This window comes from Dama dama, chromosome 19, assembly GCF_033118175.1.
Source record: "Dama dama isolate Ldn47 chromosome 19, ASM3311817v1, whole genome shotgun sequence".
Lineage (NCBI taxonomy): Eukaryota > Metazoa > Chordata > Mammalia > Artiodactyla > Cervidae > Dama > Dama dama.
In genome coordinates, this window is record NC_083699.1 from 63,222,938 (window position 1) to 63,241,971 (window position 19,034).

Sequence of the window (19,034 nt, forward strand, 5' to 3'; positions counted from 1 at the left end):
GTGAATTTGTAACCATCGAGTAAAAATAATTTAAGTTAATTAAACACAGTTAAATCAATAGGATGATGTAATGAAGCAGGTGACTCCTACTTCTGGGACTTTGGGCTTTGCAGACAACTCCAGATAACCTGTCAGTTGGTCTCTAGGATTTGAAATTTGAAATGTCTTAGAAATAAAGGTTTTCTTGTTTAACTGAGCAAAATATGTATAAACACCCAGTATAGGAATCTCACGTATCTTCACGTTACTAAATGTCCCATTGATTTGGGAAGTAAATTCAGGCGAAGCTTTAAGGCATTTACTGTGAGCTGGAAAAGAGGATGCTAGCTTGAGTATTTATTGATACAGGCGGTGAGAACTAATGGTTAAATTACAGTAAGATTCAGCCAATAAACTCCACCTCACTATAGCTTATAAATACAATTTTGAGTTTACTTAATGATATCATGGGTAATTAATTGAATAAAACAATTATGGCATTAAACAGAATGACAAAATAAAATTCAGGAATGGATTTTGGAGTCAGATGTGGATGAATTTCCGTAAAGAGGCCTCAAGTGGAATACGTGGGCCTATATAGCTGGGGACCCCGGAGCCATCCTTCAGAGGCGAAACCAGGCTGTAACTTCAACGTCAGTCGTAATTACAGTCTTCTTTTCTTTTACAAAACAGATTGGAAAGAAAGATACATATCGTTCAGCAGTGGCAGCAAATATTTGAAATTAATATTATTATGACAAAGGGCAACTTGTGCTCTAAATGAGGGAGTTATTTTCTCTTCCGCTGCATCATCTTCTATTTCTTTCTCCAGAATGAATTTATGAATTTGATACTCAATTCGGAATGTTTTAATTATGAACTATTTTCCATTTGCTTCTTTATTTTCTCCTGTGTCAGGAGCTATTAGTTAGAGGAAGCGCAGGCATCTGAGGCCTCAGCCCCAAATATGTGCTGAGCGGGTAAAGCTGCCGTTCTCTCCTCCCCGGCGCGACGCGGAGATGAAGGTGCTGCGGTGAAGGCCTCGCAGATAAATGCTGCCTCGGTCTTGTGCAGAACGGCGCCTGGCAGCAAGGAAGGCTCCCGCCTAAGGCGTGTTCCCTCTCTGTGGCGTTTTGGTTCCTTCACGTGAGCACTTTGAGCATGGCATTCAGCGTGCACATTTCGCTGTGCATCAGTGCTTTGGTTTTGCTTGCTATGGTTGAAGTGCCCCAGTCTTAGAAATGGCTGGTGGGTACCTTCGCGTTACCCTGAGCGGCATGCCCACCCTGTGGGCATGTAGATGCCGTTACTGAGTGGAGGCGGGAGGGGAGGCGAGGGCAGATCCGCACGCCCTGCCCCGGCCCCCGCGGGGACCATCCCACACTTGACAAGGGCAAGCCCAGTTTGCACTTGGAACCTTAGCACTGGAATATGTTGTGCTTCTCAGACTCCTCTTCAGAGCCAGTGTCCCTCGAGGTTAAAGTCAGCATGCTGGCTGGTGGCTGACCCAGAAGTCCTTTCCCAATGTTAAGTTTTCAAGCTGACTTTTAAAAGTCAACTTTAAATAGCTTTTAAAGTTTTAAAGTTGACTTTAAAATGGACGCAAAGGTTTGGCTGCAGTAATGTTTTCTGGGATAATCTCTACAAGGGTTTCTCTAGCTGTAGAAATTCCATAGGTGTGCGTGGGGCTTGATTTATAACTCAGGCCTTCATTTCTGTGGCTGCTTTTTCTCTTATACATCTGCCCAGATAGATTGACATCCATTATTAAGTTTTTTGTACCATGTGGTTATTTTTGTAAACTGTTCCAAGGCATAAGAAACCCTTAGCTCATAGCTCTGAGGTTGGACATTTTGTTGTTAGTCTTACTTTTTTCCATGGAGGTGCTTAGATAAGGTGGGTTATGTATTCAGACCTGCAAGTTGGGAGGAGAGATTTGAAGTCTGACTTGGGGGGACAAGAATGTTTATGGTCATAAGAACTCAGAGAGCATGGATTTGGAAGGTATCAATAAATTGGTATTTGAAAAAGTAAATATTTTGATTTACAACAAAACATTTCATCATGATTTTAGTTTTCCCTGAAGTTTTGGAAATTGAACTTGACCACTAGGTAAATGTACATACATTGATACAAGGATAGATTCATTTTGTTGAAAGTATCATGAGTAAAAGTTCAGTTATTACTTCTGCCAGCCTAGTGTCTTCCTTCTAAAGATGTTTAGGTCAGATATCCCTGAGGGATTTTAATCTGATATGTGTGCATCTTTACCACCCACTTCTCTGTGCACACTTGCACACTTGTGTACATGCACACACATTACCACTTTTGTATTTTTAAGGTATTGGTTCTTTCCGTTTCATTTCTCACCTGGGAGAAGTAGTTCCAAGCCCGAGTTCTCCATAAAGTGAGAATTGTCATATTTATTTTCAAGCAACAAAAGATACATAAAATGAATTTAAATTTGAACATTCCATTTAGAAGTAATATGGGGGAAAAAGATTTTTTAGTTTTCCTTTTCCTGACAGCATCTAGGGATCCTGAATGCCTCAGACTTTTTATAAGGTACTGGCAAAATAAACAAAAAAAGAAACCAACCACCCTACCCTCCTGAAGCTTAGCGTTTATCCAGGTCCTCTCTCTGAAACTTGATAATCATTTCCATAGACATTAATAAACCCCTGTGTTCAGCTAATTTTCAGTCTGTATTATACAAAGCATCAACTTAAAAAAACGCTACTCATTAGGATATATATATATATATATATATATATATCTAACTGCACTTGGTATTTTTTCATAATTTTTGAACCAGAATGATGTTTCTGAAAAAAAGTCAATAAGTATTAATAATCACATTGTCTCCAGAGAACATCCAGCATCAGTATTCATATATTGCATTTCACATGAGCATCTAACCTATGAAATTTATTCACATATTTATTCATTCAAAAGTATGTATCGACAGTCTGTTATGTGACAGGCATTCTGTTTTCCTATGGAGTAATAAGGATAACACATCTTAGTAGTTCAAATAATGGTAACTTTCCTGTAGTATTTTTGCATCAAGAGCATGCCTGTCACCGTAAATGGTAGGTGGTTTTATATCCTCATTTTCAATTAAGGAACCTGAGGCATGGAATGTTTAAGCGAGCCCCATGGTTATGGAACGGGTGAAGCGTGGGGTGGCAATTCATCCCCAGACCTGTGAGCTTAATTAGCTATCCTTGGATGGATAGATAGATGGATGGAGAGAAGGGAAGGAAGGAAGGAGAGAAAAAGGCTTTAAAAAGTCTTTCTCCAATTAATTTGATTTTTTATAAGAGAACCTACATTTCTCTGAAGCGCTGACAACTCAAGTTTTCCAGTTGCATTTATTCTCACTGCTGGAATCTTTAACATGTATTTTGTATCTTTGATTGTGCCATTCTTACATTGACTCCCTTGAAAAATGCCGTCATGTCCTTAAATTAGAGCGTGGGAGGGTGACTGAGAGCACGGGGACTGGCTTTGGGGATCATCTGGCGTTGGGAAGGTTCCGAGAGGGTTGACTGTAGCAGCTCTTTGTCGGTCGTCTCTCCCTGGCTTCACATCCTGTCTGGATCAGTAAGCATATAACTGAGCTAAAAGCCTTTGTTTTGACCCCCAGGACAATGTTAAGTATTTGTGTGGGAAGCAGTGGGCAGTTTCCCATGTTTCTTTGAAAATATAGACCTTAGTCATTCACTGGCTTGATGCGGTGAGCAAGGGGGTAACTGGCAGCTCCAAAGTTTACTGTTTGAGACACTGCTTGTAGGATTTTGTGCTTGTCCCTTCCTAGCAGAATACTGTAAATCTATTGTGAAGCTTGCTGTTAAATATCATGCATTTTGAGGAAGTCCATTCCTCTTTTAAATTACCAAACTTTCCCCAGTTTTTACCATACTGCCCATGGAAATCCAAGGTTATGTGTATCTGCTTTGCCAGGCACTGAAGTAGTTGATACTAACTGGATTTTATTACCACTTTCAGCAATTGTATTAATGGTGACATCCATAAAGGAAATGGTCAACCAGTCTTTTATGGGCAAACTTCCACCGAGTCATTTTTTTTTTCTGTCTTCTTTCCTGAACCAGCTATTACTTCACTCTAGTACTTCTTTCGAATTAGTGAGATAGCTCTTCTGTTGGGAATGTGATCCATAGTATCTATAATAGATGTGTCCTCCAAATTATGAATTTTTCTTTTTGCATTTCATCTGTCAGGTTCATTTTTAGCCGTTTTAGATATGTGAAGGTTGTATTATAGCTTGATATTTGTTCCCTGTAACCTTTCAAAATAGCCAAACTTAATAAAGCATCTAACTTCAAATGGATTGATCTCAAATATTGTATGGCCACTGTCTTCTCACAACAGTAAAACCTACAAGAGTTAAGCCATGCCAATTTAGAGTGCTTTAACAATGTGTAAGCACTTCATCTTCACTTAATAGATATTTACCTATGCTTTGTTTTAGATCTGAACAGGTTTCCTTTGACCTCAAAATCACTAATGCAAGGAAAATTACCATATCATGAGTGCATCTCCCTGATTTTTTTCTGGTGTGCAGAATAATAAATATTGCCAAGGCTTAGGAGCAGACATGGCCTGAGAGAAAGCCTATTAAATGTTACTTTCTAATTGCTTTTTTATTTTTTAAAGTTAACCAAAATCATGCTAATCAATCCGATTTACTTACTCAAACAGCAGGTTTTAAAGCTCTCTTTTGTTGGAATGACTACTTAAATTTCAAGTTGAGCTTTATCTGGATTTGCTTTTTAAACCTGCTTTATTTCATGTCAGATTTGGGCCCCAGACTAACTCGCAAACAGGAAACTCAATTCAGGATAATCAGAACCAACAGATACGACGTGCACCCAGTTTTTTTTCCCTTTCTTTGGAAACTGCTTGATCGTAAGGTGCTCTGTTATAAAAAAACACGAGAGAGCCTTGAACATAACAGGAGAGAGCTTCAGCCAGCCACGCGGCGCGATGCCAATTGAAGTAAGGAACGCTCTGGCTGTTGGGACTTTTAAATCTAGACTTAAAAGTTATTTGTTCTGTTTAGCATTTTTTAAATGGGCCTATTAGGAATTGTACGTGCTTCAGCTTTAATTTTAACTCACAGTGATTGTGAAGCACCCTGGGATCCTTGCAACAAAGGGCGCTCCAGAAATACAAGATTGTCTTGAGTCCTAATATGCAGTGTTATGGGTGCTGGTTCATTATGGACAATTGAGGAGGCTGCAGAACTCCACATCCTAGAGAAGGTGGCTGACTTGCTTTAAGAGTCTTTTTCCCACCTCTTATTCTTACTTTAAAACTTCATCCTCCTTAGTCATCATCTTTTTTCTTTCTCCTTTTCAAAAAAGCCATCCTCTTGTATGGCAATATTTTCCCATAAAATGCTAATCTAATTGAGTTTACGCAGAGAGGTTAAAGAGGCAAACCAGATGATGTGTTGAAAGTTAAGAAAGATTGAAGCTTTAATTATTAGCACCATTTGAGATCACATTCTTCTCTAGATAAGACAGTATTTCCTCATTGGGTACCATCCAGATTGTTCTAGGCTTGTCCCATTTTCCTGTTAATCCAGCGTGTATTCCTATGCAATGAAAAAATGTGGAGCTAACCAGAACAAGGTATTAACTTTATGAAACGTCACGAGAAGTAGTTCCCAAAATGTATTGAATCTCTTCAGTTATGTTAACGTAGAACAGAGTGTAATCTCATTTTCTTTTTATTTCTTAATGGAACTATCTTTGGAAGTGATGTATTTCATCAGCAACTGCTCTTTGCCATCATATAATTAGTGCGCTAATAGCATTCGTTCCATAGGAGTTGAGAATGTGAGCTCTGTCATTACTGATCTGTAAATTCAGGCAAGTGACTCTCCATGCCTCAATTTTTTCATCTATAAAGTAGCAAGATAATAGTACCAATTTTTCAGGACTCTTAGGAGAATTGCATGAGTTAATACTTGTAAAGCATTTAGAATAGCGCTCAGTTCTAAAGTACACTATAATGTTCCTTGTTTTTCTACAACGTGGGGGCTTGAGACTTAGAAATCACTCTTGTAGGTCTCACAGACTTTGTTGCTACATAGAAGATTTTGAGGTAAGCATTGTTTTTAATGGAAACAACCAAGAACTTTTCATTTGTGAAAAAAATTAATGGGCTGTTTTATAACTCATGCTCACCTTTAAGGAATGCTTTTAGCTCCGTCCTGAGATCATTATAAAGTTCTGATGTGTCTTAAAGTGTAAGTGGGGAAAGCTGTCCCATGGGGACTGTCCTCTGGGTGTTTTTCCTGGCGTTACATTAACTACCCTTACTCCGACACCCTAATCTAAGGCCCAGACCCTGCTTCATCCCCTCTCCATAGTCGTTTCCACGGTTTCTATGATTATAGGTGGGCTGAGTAGGTTTTCTGAAAACACTATGATCAGTGGTCACAAAGGGACTTGGTTTTATCCATCATCACACTCAGGAATCTGGCATACAGTAGGGTCTCAGGAATGTTTATCAAATTGAAACAACCTCGTAGAGTTTTCATCACATTTATTTTGTGAACCGATAAACTATGTCCATAGTTTTATTAGTAGTATTTTATTTGTAATCTTATCTATAATACCTTACTTTGCAAAATATTTTTCCCTGTTACACTTAATTCTGATTTTTTAGTTTACTTAACGTACTTCTGCATTTTCCTCTAAGAAAACCTACTGATATTCCAAGCTGCCCGATAGTTTTGCTTGTATTGCAATGTTCTTGAATGAATGTACAAAAGTTGTATATTTGTAAGCAGAATAATCATCATGGGACCCAGAGATCTGAAATAATGCTATAAAAGACCTAATTATATGTCACTGTTAAGCGCAGTCGTTAACAACCTATTTCTGTGCACATTTAAAATGTTTCTTTTATAATCATGTGTTTCAGCCTGACTGATAGTTTTCATTTTGTCTCAATCATCTCATATTTGAGATCCACGCTTTTTTACTATTAGTCAATTTGTTTGTCTATTTCTCATATTGACGAAAGTATGAAGGAGGGGAATGTCAGTAGCAGAATCGAGTGACTTATAGCCCAAGATGCTGATGCTGCCAAAATGGAAATGCTAATACTTAGTACCACCCTGGTTAGCCTCCAACATGCCTCCATCAGCTGAGGCTGCAGCGTCCACATTTGGCATTGGAGACTCTGTTTAGGGCTATAAACATGTGATGTGTAAAAAGTCAGCTATGTGCAGGACCAGGATCACTGGAGTTCAGAGGGAGCTGCAGGTGGAGATAAGTGCTCAGCCGTTCCAGAGCAGGCCTCTGGGGGTTGGTTTGTCCACCCTCCTGCGGGAGCACCAGCTCAGCGTGGAACTCACGCCCCCGCCATGGACAGACAGGGCTCCTTATTTCATGACCGACAGCCTGTCCGGCACATTTTTACCGCTTCATTGTAACTCCCAAAGAGGTGATTACCAGAATCTGGCATTTTCCTTAACAGTGAAGCTTTTTCATAATGTTGATAGAGATGACCTAGATTAATTTGATTTTTCTCTATGACCTCATCCAGAGGTGACATTGGTTTATTTTCCTTTAGTAGACATGGGGGAACTAACAGAACACAGAAACCAAGGCCATGATTTAGCCTCATTTTCCTGTGAAATATTGGATCAGCTCTAAGTCAGACCCGTGGGCCCTGCTCCAAAGGGTTTGCCCAGACCCAGAAGTTCCAAGCCTTTTGGGGGAAGTTTGTATGGGAGAAGAGCTTCTGTCGGCTTCATGAGACTCCCAAGGAAAGTTCTTGGCCCTGTAAAAAGCTGAAAACCAGACTTAACTTTTCTCCCCACTTTTTTAGGCATTGTGGCTTAAAAAGCTAGTAGCATTCGTACAACGAAGCAAGAAATATAAAAATCCGTGAAGTGTTACAGAACTTAATTCTAGTATTTACTTTTGGAAAAATGGATTGCTCAAGCTAGTTTAGTTCTTGTTTTCACTCTGGGGCTTGAAGTTTTTCAAAATGCTGTATTTAGGACCTCTGAAATTTAATACCAATTGGGTATCTATTTCTAAGTACAGATTCAAGAAATTTTAATCATCACAGAGAATGGGAGATTTAACCACATAAGGGCCATCAGAGAAAGAAGAAGCAAGCATCCCAGGTGCTCAAGATTGAGAATCTTGGGAAATAATTTTCACTATAAAATCAAATAAGACTCATTAGGTTTAGATATATCTAATGAAAAACTTGTGAAAATTCTATTTGGAGTAGCATAGTATTTAATAATAGTATGTTTTTAATAATCACATTATTAAGCAAGCTATCAAGGGACTTCAACATTCCTCAAAAATAAAGCTATAGTTGTGCATGTCTGCACAGTGAATGGATGATGTGTATTACAGTTGCATTGTCTTCAGTCGCTGGAGAAGACCCTGTAAGACCTGTGTCTGGGAATACATAGAGGTCTCCTAGAGCCTCCAGGCTGTGAGAAGGGACCTTGCAGATTATCTAGTCCATTTCCCTTCATCCTGCAGATGAACAAACCTAAGCCTCTGTGTGCAATTAATTTGAAATACTACAAGCCCTTTTGTAATAATTTTAACTTTTTAACAAGTATTTTCTACTCTAAGCTCTTTGCCAGCATATTCAGTTCATTTGAGTAAGGCTTGAGCACAGTAAGAAAGATCTAGATGGATACTTATACAAAATGCATGGAGAATTTGGTCAAAAGATATCATCTGGGCCTTATGTAAAATTACTTTAATTATGCAGAAAAGTCATATGAACTGTGAACCAGCATTTCCTTTAAAAATTATGACTTGCCCGTTTAAATCATTATGTAAAATTGCCATGCTTTGAAATGATGACATTTTCGTCTTTAGGAACTGCAGTAAGAGGATTGAAGCAGAATCGCGCAGGTTCTCGCGATGCTTCCTTTTGTATTCCTCTGGAACTTTGGACCCAGTTTCTGTTTTTAGCACGATGCAAGGGTGACTGTGTGAAGGGGCCATTTTCCGGCCCCAGGATTGATCAAGATGGCAAGAGCCATAACTGTGACACATGGAGTTTAAGTCAAATTTAGAAGTGATTAGCCTCTTCTCTGGAGAAAGACATGGCAACCCACTCCAGTATCCTTGCCTGGAGAATCCCGTGGACAGAGGAGCCTGGTGGGCTGCCATCCGTGGGGTCGCAGAGAGTCGGACACGACTGAAGCGACTTAGCAGCAGCAGCCTCTTCTCCGCACATCGAGATACCGGCCACGCCCCAGTTGTATCTCCCAAGAGCGTAGCTTAGAAAGCAGGAGAGGATCCAGAGGGAAGGATTTGGGGGAACGTAAGCTAGCATCACAAACCAAACAGGACCCTTAGAAACCCTGTTGTTTGCTTCCCATAAACTGTAGCCCAGCCCGGACCTCGCCTTCTCCTCCCCCAACACCAGACGGGGCCTACCTGAGCGTTTTCAGCAGATTCACCCCATGGCCCTGCCTCCTGCGATGCCTTTTAGAGCTTGTTCGAAGTGTTTGATGTCCTTTGGGATGAAAAGAAAACCCCGCTGACTGAGAATCCCTGTGAAAACTGTGTTTGAGTATGGAGTTGATGTCATTTGATCTGAAGTTCAAGTTTGACCTTTTTAAGTTTCCCACACGCCTCGAAAAACCTGCTGTGAAAATTCAGGCCGCAGGCAGACAGGACCTGGAGAAAGCGGAGGGCCATCCAGGCCTGTGAAGTTACACACTTCTCAAAAAAATAAAAATGTAGGGAAGAGAGAGCCAGCAGTTTGACAGATTGTTCAGTAAATGCTCATTTTATTGAAAATTATAAAAAGGTGCTTAATGTCTCTGTGCCATTAATACAATACATAAAAAGGTTACTGTCAAGATTAGTGTTCTAGGCCTGAAAATTAACTGCAGAGCTTGCTAAAGCATTGCTCTGTGTCACTTAAGAAGTTAAAGGTTTCTGTATATACATTTTACATGCACCGACATTTATTTCAGAAAACAATTATTTTAGACTTTATGCCAAAGACATTAGCAGTGATGGGCTTTCATTTAAGACATGGATGGGCCAGATACATATTATTGACAAGGTAAGAATCATGAACAATCGCCTCACGGAATTAAACCTGTGCAAGATGAGTTCCCTTGCCATCTCTAGAGTATTGCGATTCAAAACATACATTCCTTTCTACAGAAGTAGATATTCAGATTCCTTAGTTGAAATTAATTAGCATTCAGAAACCAGATAGCATGTTTTTGGGTATTCATGAGATCTCTGTTTGAAAAAAAATGTTTTTAACTTGTAGAAATGTGTTGCAACACACAGATGGGAAGAAAAAGGGAAAAAAAAATCTCTTTAGCAAGCACCGAGTGTAAAAGGAATATTACATTTTGCACGCTCCTGATTGCTCTGTGTAAACAGTTTTTGACATCTGTCTTTATAGTTTTCGAGGAGAGGAAGACTTTGTTAAAAGAATCATTTTTATACAGCAGTCCCCATTTCAGTCTTGCTTTACCTGTATTATGAAAGCAGATGGTCTGCATGTCTTTTGAATATTTATAACTATCAAAAACAATCTCTTGCTATTCACCCTTAGGCTTATGAGATGTCAGGACTGTTCTGGTTGAAAAAAATCATCTTGGGTGTTTACAGAAAGAGGATTACATTAAGCTGAAATGACTATACATTTTCCAGTTTAATATTTGTCCATCAGCTGTTTAATCGTATTTAGATAATTGTGTAAATAAGATGTTGTAGCTTTTGCCCTCTCTGCTGATGGAGCCTGAAAGCTTTAAATACGGGGGACCCACTGTTTTGCAGAGGCTCTGGCTGCCTCCTCCTACCTCGGTTACGCCATCCTCAAGTCTTTAGTAAGTTTTGATCATGATATCACAGTCCTGTTAAAAAAAAAAATTGTGCAGGGGAAGCCTGGCTGGAGCTCACATGAGTGCTGGGGAGTCGCTAGCTTCTGGTGCCGACTGGAGTAGGTTCTGTCCTAATATGCAGGTTTAGGCTCCAGCCCTCCAGGTTCCCTCTCCCTATGTCATGACATTCTCTTTCTTTCCAGTGAGCACGGCATTTTGGAAAACTTTTGGTATAGTGGGGGTTAAGTGTTTCTTTGACTGGAAGCTGAGCAATCACAGATAACAGATTTTGCTGTGGTTGGTTGATTTGGCAGAAAAGCATGAACAGTTCTGGTTTAAATGATTGAATAACCTGATTAGCATTGTTTGGGGCTGGGTTTTTTTGTTGTTGTTAAAGGCACAACAAAGCCATTTTAAGGGTAATCAGATCACTGTTTTTCCCCCGGTTGGTGAACCTTTTTTTTTTGTTTGTTTTCCAAAAGGTCTCACCTCTTCCCAAACTTCTTTCCTTGGCTATCAGATGACCAAGGAGACAAAGAAAGCTTATCTTCCTTTGGTTTCTAAATTGTTATAAATACATACCCCCAGTGTATGTCCTATTCTAGCAGGGCGTTGAAAGGATAGAATATTTTGGAAACGTGTGTGACCTCCACCAGTTCCTTGTGGGTTTGGGGTTGCTTTTTGTTTTGAGAGACCCAGCAATCTTTGAGAGCAAAGGTTCAGAATGTTCTAACCATATCGAAGCCAGGCGGTAGAAAAATTCCACCCTTACCTTTTCACAATTAGAAAGGTTATAAATAATGTATTTGGCTGAAAAGGAAGCTCAGCCTGTGGCAGATGGTATCATTCTAGAGAACCCGGGTTTCTGTGAAGATGGCATTCTTTCAGATCGGAACTCGAGCAGACTCTCAGAAAGAGCCGGAGCTCCTCATGGAGCGCAGACATGTGCTTTATGGATCTTAGAAAAGCTTACAACTTGGCTCCTAGGATGAGAATATTGTGTCACACTGGGGTTAGGAGACCCACAGCCAATTTCTGCCGACTTCCAAACTGTATTTCCTGACACTGGAAGCCGGGGCCTCTTCCTGGGTCTGTGTAGCATTTGAACTTGGGATTTAAACCAAAGGAGTTTGATCAGCCTGGTTATTTTCGTCTCTGAACATGGATGCTTTATGCAGGCTGGCCACCAAATGGGACTTGCCAGGCAAGTCACATACAGATCTTTGTGAAAGAGATGGGGAGAGGGAGATCTCTCATATGGATCGGTATAGGCGATCTGGGAGAAGGCAAGCTCCAAAGCTCTGTGACTACCGAGACATCTGTGTGGATGTAGCTTCGGAAGCCTGGGGCGGGATCTCTTGCAAATTTAAGAGCCAAGAGTTTGAAGAGCTCTGGGTGGGAGCTGGATAACCAGAAGTGATGGATTGAAAAGATTCCTCTGATAATGAAGCTGCCATAACCTTTGACCTTTAAGAAAGAGAGGATGGCTTTCTGGTAGCCTGCAGAGATGACCCATGTCAGTGACCTTTTATTGATCCCCATCGACGTGCCCAGCCCTGTGATGGGCCCAGGCTATATGGAGATAAGCCCCGAGGCTCACGGCCTAGCAGGAAAGAAACAGCTTGACAAGACCGTCATGGTGCCCAAGAAAGGGCTGCTTGGGCTGTCAGGAAGGGCTTTGCAGCAGTTCCCACGGAAGTTGTCTCCTAGCTGAGCAGCTGTAGCTAGAGATGGGTGAGGGCGTGGAGCTGACATGTCAGAGGAGCGCCTGCAGGCCAGCTTCAGAAGGTACCACCAGATTGGAATATTGAAACGATTCCAATGGAAACGCTCTTTTCTGTTGAGGTTTTCTCTGGTTATGCCTTGATCCAACTGGTCATTGGATCATTGATTTGTATCCTGTGTGTTCTTCGTAAGAAAATTTCTCTGACTTAAAAATGCTTCGTTTGAAAACTGTATCTAAGACTTGAATTATGTAAAGCATAGTCTTTGGACTGATCTGAAATGTGATCATATAATAAAAGCCAATGTGAAGGGAGGCGGAGGGTTGTCATAGTAATTAACTTCTCTTAACTCCGTGCTCATTGTGGTCCAGGCTCTGTGCTAATTGCACCACATTCATTATTTTATTTATTGTCTGTCCAAGTACCTCGTCAAGTTATTTTTCCAGTGACCTAGTCCAGTGGTAGACACAAAATAGGAGTTCCATAGTTATTCGCAGAATGAATTAATGGATTCTCAGAACTCCCCATGAGGTGGTTGCTGCTGTCATCCCCATTAAGCATGGGGGATGGTCCTAGTCGTTGATTAATTCAGCTGAGGTCGCCCCGCCAGCGTGCAGCATGGCTTGGACTTGCATGTGGGTTTAGTTGATTCTCCTTCATCAGATGAACATGTGAAAAGTGAAAGTCTCTCAGTAGTGTCCAACTCTTTGCGACCCCATGGACTATACAGTCCATGGAACTCTCCAGGCCAGAATACTGGAGTGGGTAGCCTTTCCCTTCTCCAGGGGATCTTCCCAACCCAGGGATCGAACCCAGGTCTCCTGCATTGCAGGAGGCTTCTTTACCAGCTGAAAATGTCATGTGTATATAATACGTGCCAGGCATATTTGGGCCCCAGATCTGTATGGACTCACAACTTTGTGAGTCATCTTTTTAGTTAGTAATCTTTTTGAATCAGTATCTCCTTGTGATGACAGAAGCATCCTGAGCTTTTCTCCTTAGAAACATGGATCTTTGTCTACCTTCCCCCTTTCCCACCTCACCCCGTAGGAAAATGTTATCATCTTGACTCTGTTGTTTGTATTATCAAAGCAATAGGTAGTTATGTCCAAATTTGAAATACACAGCAAAATGTGATCTTTCAAATACCACGTGCCTCACAATTTTCTGAGGTCTCTCTTCCCTACTTTGGAACTCAGAGACCTAGTCAGATGCCATGCCTAAGCCTTCAATAGAGACTTTACCACAAGGGAAAAAAAAGTCTCATGTAGTGGCTGACTGAGCCATCTAGTTGTACAGATCACTGCATATTGTTTCAGTAAAAATAGAGGTGACCCCAAGTTACCGGAATTATGGGCTATTTCCCAGCCCCCTGAAAGCACAGAACGAGAATCTAGAAAGCTGCTCTGGCCTGCTTCATAACCTGCAGATTAGCCTTTCAATTTATGTCTCGCTTAGGCTAATATTTACATTAATCAGAGTTTCCCTAAGCATGCATCACTTGACAGAGTAGAAGGCATCCAGAAAGTCACTTAAGGACAGCGCGTACCAATTTAGGGTTAAACGAGGGCAGGGGGAAGCTTTGATGATTACGCACATATGGATATTATTTTCCACATATGGATAATAATGAACTACATAGCACTGTTACATATGGGCTCTACTTTTATGAGAATATTTCAGATTTTTTTTCTTTTTCCCCACACATTATATATCCCCCCCCCCCCCCAAATATTTTCCTCTGTGGATCTACTGAATCACATTAAATTGAAATGATCTGTTTACATGTCTCCTCCTAATTGAGGGTGAACTTCTTGTGGGCAAAGTCTGTGTCTTAACCACATTTGTGTCTCTAGTACCAGCCACTCACATAGTAGGCGTGCAGCCCAGAGCAAGTCTCATACACAGAACTATCGGCAAAGTCAAGTAGCCTGGACTTGTTTGTCAAAAACCTCAGCAAAGTTTCAGTATTTCATACCTTTCTAAAAATTAAGAATAAGCTACATGCAAAATTTGCATGTACTATTACCTTAACATTTAAGAATCTCCCAGCTTATCTAAATTGAAGAGTAATAATTTTTTGAAAATTGGACCAAAGTAGAAGAACATGGGCTCTCGCCCATTTGCAGAATCACTATGATCCATCAGCCATCTCCGTAGTTTTATTATCGTTGACTTTATTGATCCATCATTAACAATAGAGTAAGTGTGATTGAAGCTGATGGATTGTTAACTGGATCAGGTAGATTTCTGGCTCTGGTTTTGACAACCTTGCTAAGTATCTTTTTGTACCCTGGACTGAGGGAGACTATTAATGGCAGAGTCTGAATTAATGGCAGAGTATCACGAGCACATTAAGCATGTCTTTTTAGAGAAATAAAATGTGAAAATGACTATCAAGTAGAAAGTGTCAAAAAACCGTCATTGTGGCTCTTAGGATAGCCATGTTTTACATCGATAATGTAACTCCAACTTATCCTTCACTGGAAGTTCTTCCAAGATCCCCTAGATTTACGTGTTACGAGAATGTGTGCATGTTACGAAATTAGCACTGATGAGAGGTGTTGGGAGAATCAGTGATAACCAAAAGTGCTCGACATTAGAAGTAGCTTAAAGAAGATAATGGTGTAAAAGATGCTTTTGTTCCCAAACTGGCTTTTCTGGTTGTGGCTCACCTCTCAAACAACTGCTTTTTGTAAATTGCTTGTCATAGACCAACTGACGTCCGAAAGGTAAGTTCTCCTGTTTCTCCATATAGGAGACTGGTGCTGCAGAGTCTAATTATTCCTACAACTCAATTGAGAAATTAATTTAGCCACTACTAGAGAGTATGCGTGTTGTGGATCAAGTCACTGAAACGACCAGAACCAAAACTGACAGGAAAGAAAATACTTTTCCATGTTGAAAATGAGTTTAAAAAAGAAAAAAATACCCAGTAATATGTCAAAATCATCGTCTGTCTTCGTTTTTCTATGTTAAACTGTTGATTCTATTTTCCAAGCTTTTTGTTAGACGCAGGATGAAGATAAGTGACAAAATAGGTTGTTTTCTTTTTTGTGATGTCCTTGAGAAACAGTTCACCATGAAATGCATATATTTAAAAATGTTACACTTAGTTTGAAATTCAAAACCCAAACTTTATATGAAGCTAGCAATAAGATGGCCGTATGCTTTTTTTTTTCTTCTGATAGAAGATCTTTATGAATAGGTTGTTTCTTCTTAAATGTGGTCAGTCAGCCTTGGAACAGTGTTAATTTACCTGCGATTGAAACCCAAATACTGTGAATAAACAGTGTAAGGGGTGTTTCCCAAACTTTAATGTGCATGCAACCCTCCTGGGGATCTGATTGACATGTAGATGGTGATTGCCCTGGCCTAGCTTAGGGCCCAACCTTCTGTATTTCTAGTAAGTTTCCAGATGATGCTGGTTCCTGGACCATCCTGGGACTTGCAAGGATGGAGATTTAGGCATCAGACCACAAAGTGGCATTTATTTATGAGCTGTGATCAGAAAGTCGTCTCCAAGTGTTTGAATTTATTGGGATGGGTGGACAGTTGTCAGCCCAGGAATAGATGACATTTCCCAGACATACGGGAGCAAAATCTGTGGGTGTGATCACTTTATAGCAGTCTCGGTGGGCTGAGGCTTTCTACTGAAATAAGTGTTTGACGATCTACTTAGTGGCTTTGAAGAAGTCGCGGCTTTAGGGTAAAGGGCGAAGCAAACACGTATTGGTCCTCCGTGGATTTAAAAGAAAAAAAACCGAGTTTGCACAGTTGAAAGCATGACCATGTTCTGTCTCGTGCCGTGATGTATGACAACTGTTCTCCCCCTTCTCCATGCAGAGCATGATCTCCTCTATTGTGAACAGCACTTACTATGCAAATGTCTCAGCGGCAAAATGTCAAGAATTTGGAAGGTGGTACAAACATTTCAAGAAGACAAAAGATATGATGGGTAAGCAGCCCGCCGTGGCAGCCGTGGCTCCATACCGCCGCGTGTCATTTGGAGGCCTCTCCAAGTCACATGTGCAGCCAGGCCTCGTGATCACCCAATTAGAGATCGATTTAGACTGTTTCTTGGAGGGTGGGGAGTGGGCCTGAGTATAATGAGATAATTAAATTCAGTAAATGTTTGTGTTTAAATCAGCCCAACTGACTTGGTTGTCAGACATGCAGGAGATGGAGGCGAGGGCGGGGAGGGGGGCGGCTGTCATTTTTTTAACATCTCAGTGAAGGCCTCACCAGGCCTGGAATAGCTAAGAGTGGCTGTGGGTTCTCAGAGATAAGTCATGCTTTTATGGGTTTGTTTGGTTGGTTGGTTGGTTGGTTTTGTTGGAGAAGAAGGGAAAGTGCCAGATTTTACACCCAGTGTTTAAAGACGTTAAATTATATTTATAGTCTCCGCAGTGGAGATCAGGTGATGAGTGGAGCTGTTGTCTCCAGTCCCCTGGATGGGGGCTTTGGGTGGGTCTGCAGCTTTCTGGACCATCCATCACCCAAGAACCATTGCATCATTCCTCCACTCTCCACGCCAGGCCTCCTATCTTAACGTGTAACTTGAGGTCAATATTTGTTACTCAGGGAACACATTAAAATTATCTGCAGTGTGAAGTGACAGATAAAAGTTGTGTGTTGTACCTGAGCGTTTAGATTATGACGTTTTTTTCCCCGTTGAGTCTGTTAGTGTTTGTAGAAGCAAACACTGTGATTAAGGTTAATGTTTTAATTTCTATTAAGGTTTTCTTTCACATGCTTGTACCTTCCAAATAAATGTTTTAAAATAGTATAGGAATGGGATGTGTAATATGCATAGCATTATGTCATGTTTTCCGTCTATCTCTGTTTACTTCCATTACATTGATTTAATAAAACAGCAATAATAATGTCTCCTTAAGATTTTAAGAGGCAGGAGAACCTGAATTTTGAGCCTGTTTTAGCTTTTAATATTTGAAGCAAAATCATCCATCTACCAAAACAAATTCTTTGCCTTTTATAGCTTAGAGCTGTAATGAAGACAATACATCATTTTTTGGAATAATTGCTTGAATTACTATTCCCTATGAATGGCCCACTTGGGCTGATAGCACTGGTAGAAATGGAAGTTTCTTCCCCAGTTCTTAGTTATATTTTGCATATATCAGTGATTATAGCGATATGATAAGTTCCTCTAAATATAAAGTCAGAATATTTAATAAAAAGAGAAATGATGATGAAAATCAACCCAGAGTCCACACATGAGAGGCATGCTGTACTATTTTTTTATTTATTTATTGGCTGCATCGCATAGCTTGGGGATCAAACCTAGGCCCACAGCTGTGAAAGCATGGAATCTTAACCACTGGGCCCCCAGGGGATTCCCATGGTATGCTGTTTAGAAAGATTCACTTACCTACCATCCTCAACCCTCAGTTCCAGAGCATCAAAGCTGTCTCTTCCTTGTAGCCACAAAGCATTTGATGCCGTTACTGCTCATTCTCAGCTGGTCCACATGAGGTGTCTAGCCAAGGGAGAAACATCCATCCCCGGTGTGTGATAATAAATTGCAAAATGGTGACAGCATCACCTTGCACCGGGACGACTCCCCACCTCTCCCTTGAAAGATTGTCATCAGCGTCTGGTGATGGCTATAGCTTCTTCAAGAAGCATCTGGATCTTAGCAACACCGGCTACACTGGCTTGCGATGCAATAAATCGGTTGCTTCATTCTAAGCAATGATTGCAGCCTCAGTGCCACCTAACTTGAGAGTTATAATTCAGTGAAATAGGACATGTGAGACACTCAGCCCAGGGTTCAGTCTGAACTCAGTCACCATTACTTATCATGATGACCCCTTTCATTGATTATATTGATTGCTTTCTTAAACTCACAACTGGTTTAAAATTGAACATAAATACCATTTAAATCATTTTTCTTTCAAACCTTTTTCTTGAAGTGGTAACAGTTTATATACGTGTGAAGTGAAGTGAAAGTCACTCAGTCATGTCTGGCTCTTTGCAACCCCATGGACTATACAGTCCTTGGATTTCTCCAGGCCTGAATACTGGAGTGGGTAGCCTTTCCCTCCTCTAGGGGATCTTCCCAACCCAGGGATCAAACCCAGGTCTCCCGCATTGCAGGCAGATTCTTTACCAGCTGACCCACCAAGGAGGCTTATATATGTATGTCCAAGTATTTTCTCATTGTAAATATACATATACATAGGGCTTCCCAGGTAGCACAGTGGTAAAGAATCCACCTGCCATGCAGGAAACACAAGAGACTGAGGTTTGATCTCTGGGTCAGAAAGATCCCCTGGAGTCAGAAATGACAAATCACTCCAGTACTCTTCCTTGGAAAATCCCGTAGACAGAGGAGCCAGGCGGGCTACAGTCCATGGGATCGCTATACATATATGTGTATGTATATATATATATATATATTTGGATATTTCTTTTTTTCTACAGTTGCATAT

General features: G+C 40.6%; 1 protein-coding gene across 5 annotated transcripts in view; it reads left to right on the forward strand.

The window, feature by feature from the left end:
• The window catches only part of SATB1 (SATB homeobox 1), a 101,008-nt gene that overhangs the window by 30,689 nt on the left and 51,285 nt on the right, over positions 1 to 19,034 (forward strand). For all 5 annotated transcript variants that reach the window (XM_061167248.1, XM_061167249.1, XM_061167250.1 and 2 more), the window contains one exon: positions 16,426 to 16,537. In XM_061167248.1, coding sequence (XP_061023231.1) covers positions 16,426 to 16,537 — 112 coding nt within the window. The remainder of the gene's footprint in view (positions 1 to 16,425; positions 16,538 to 19,034) is intronic.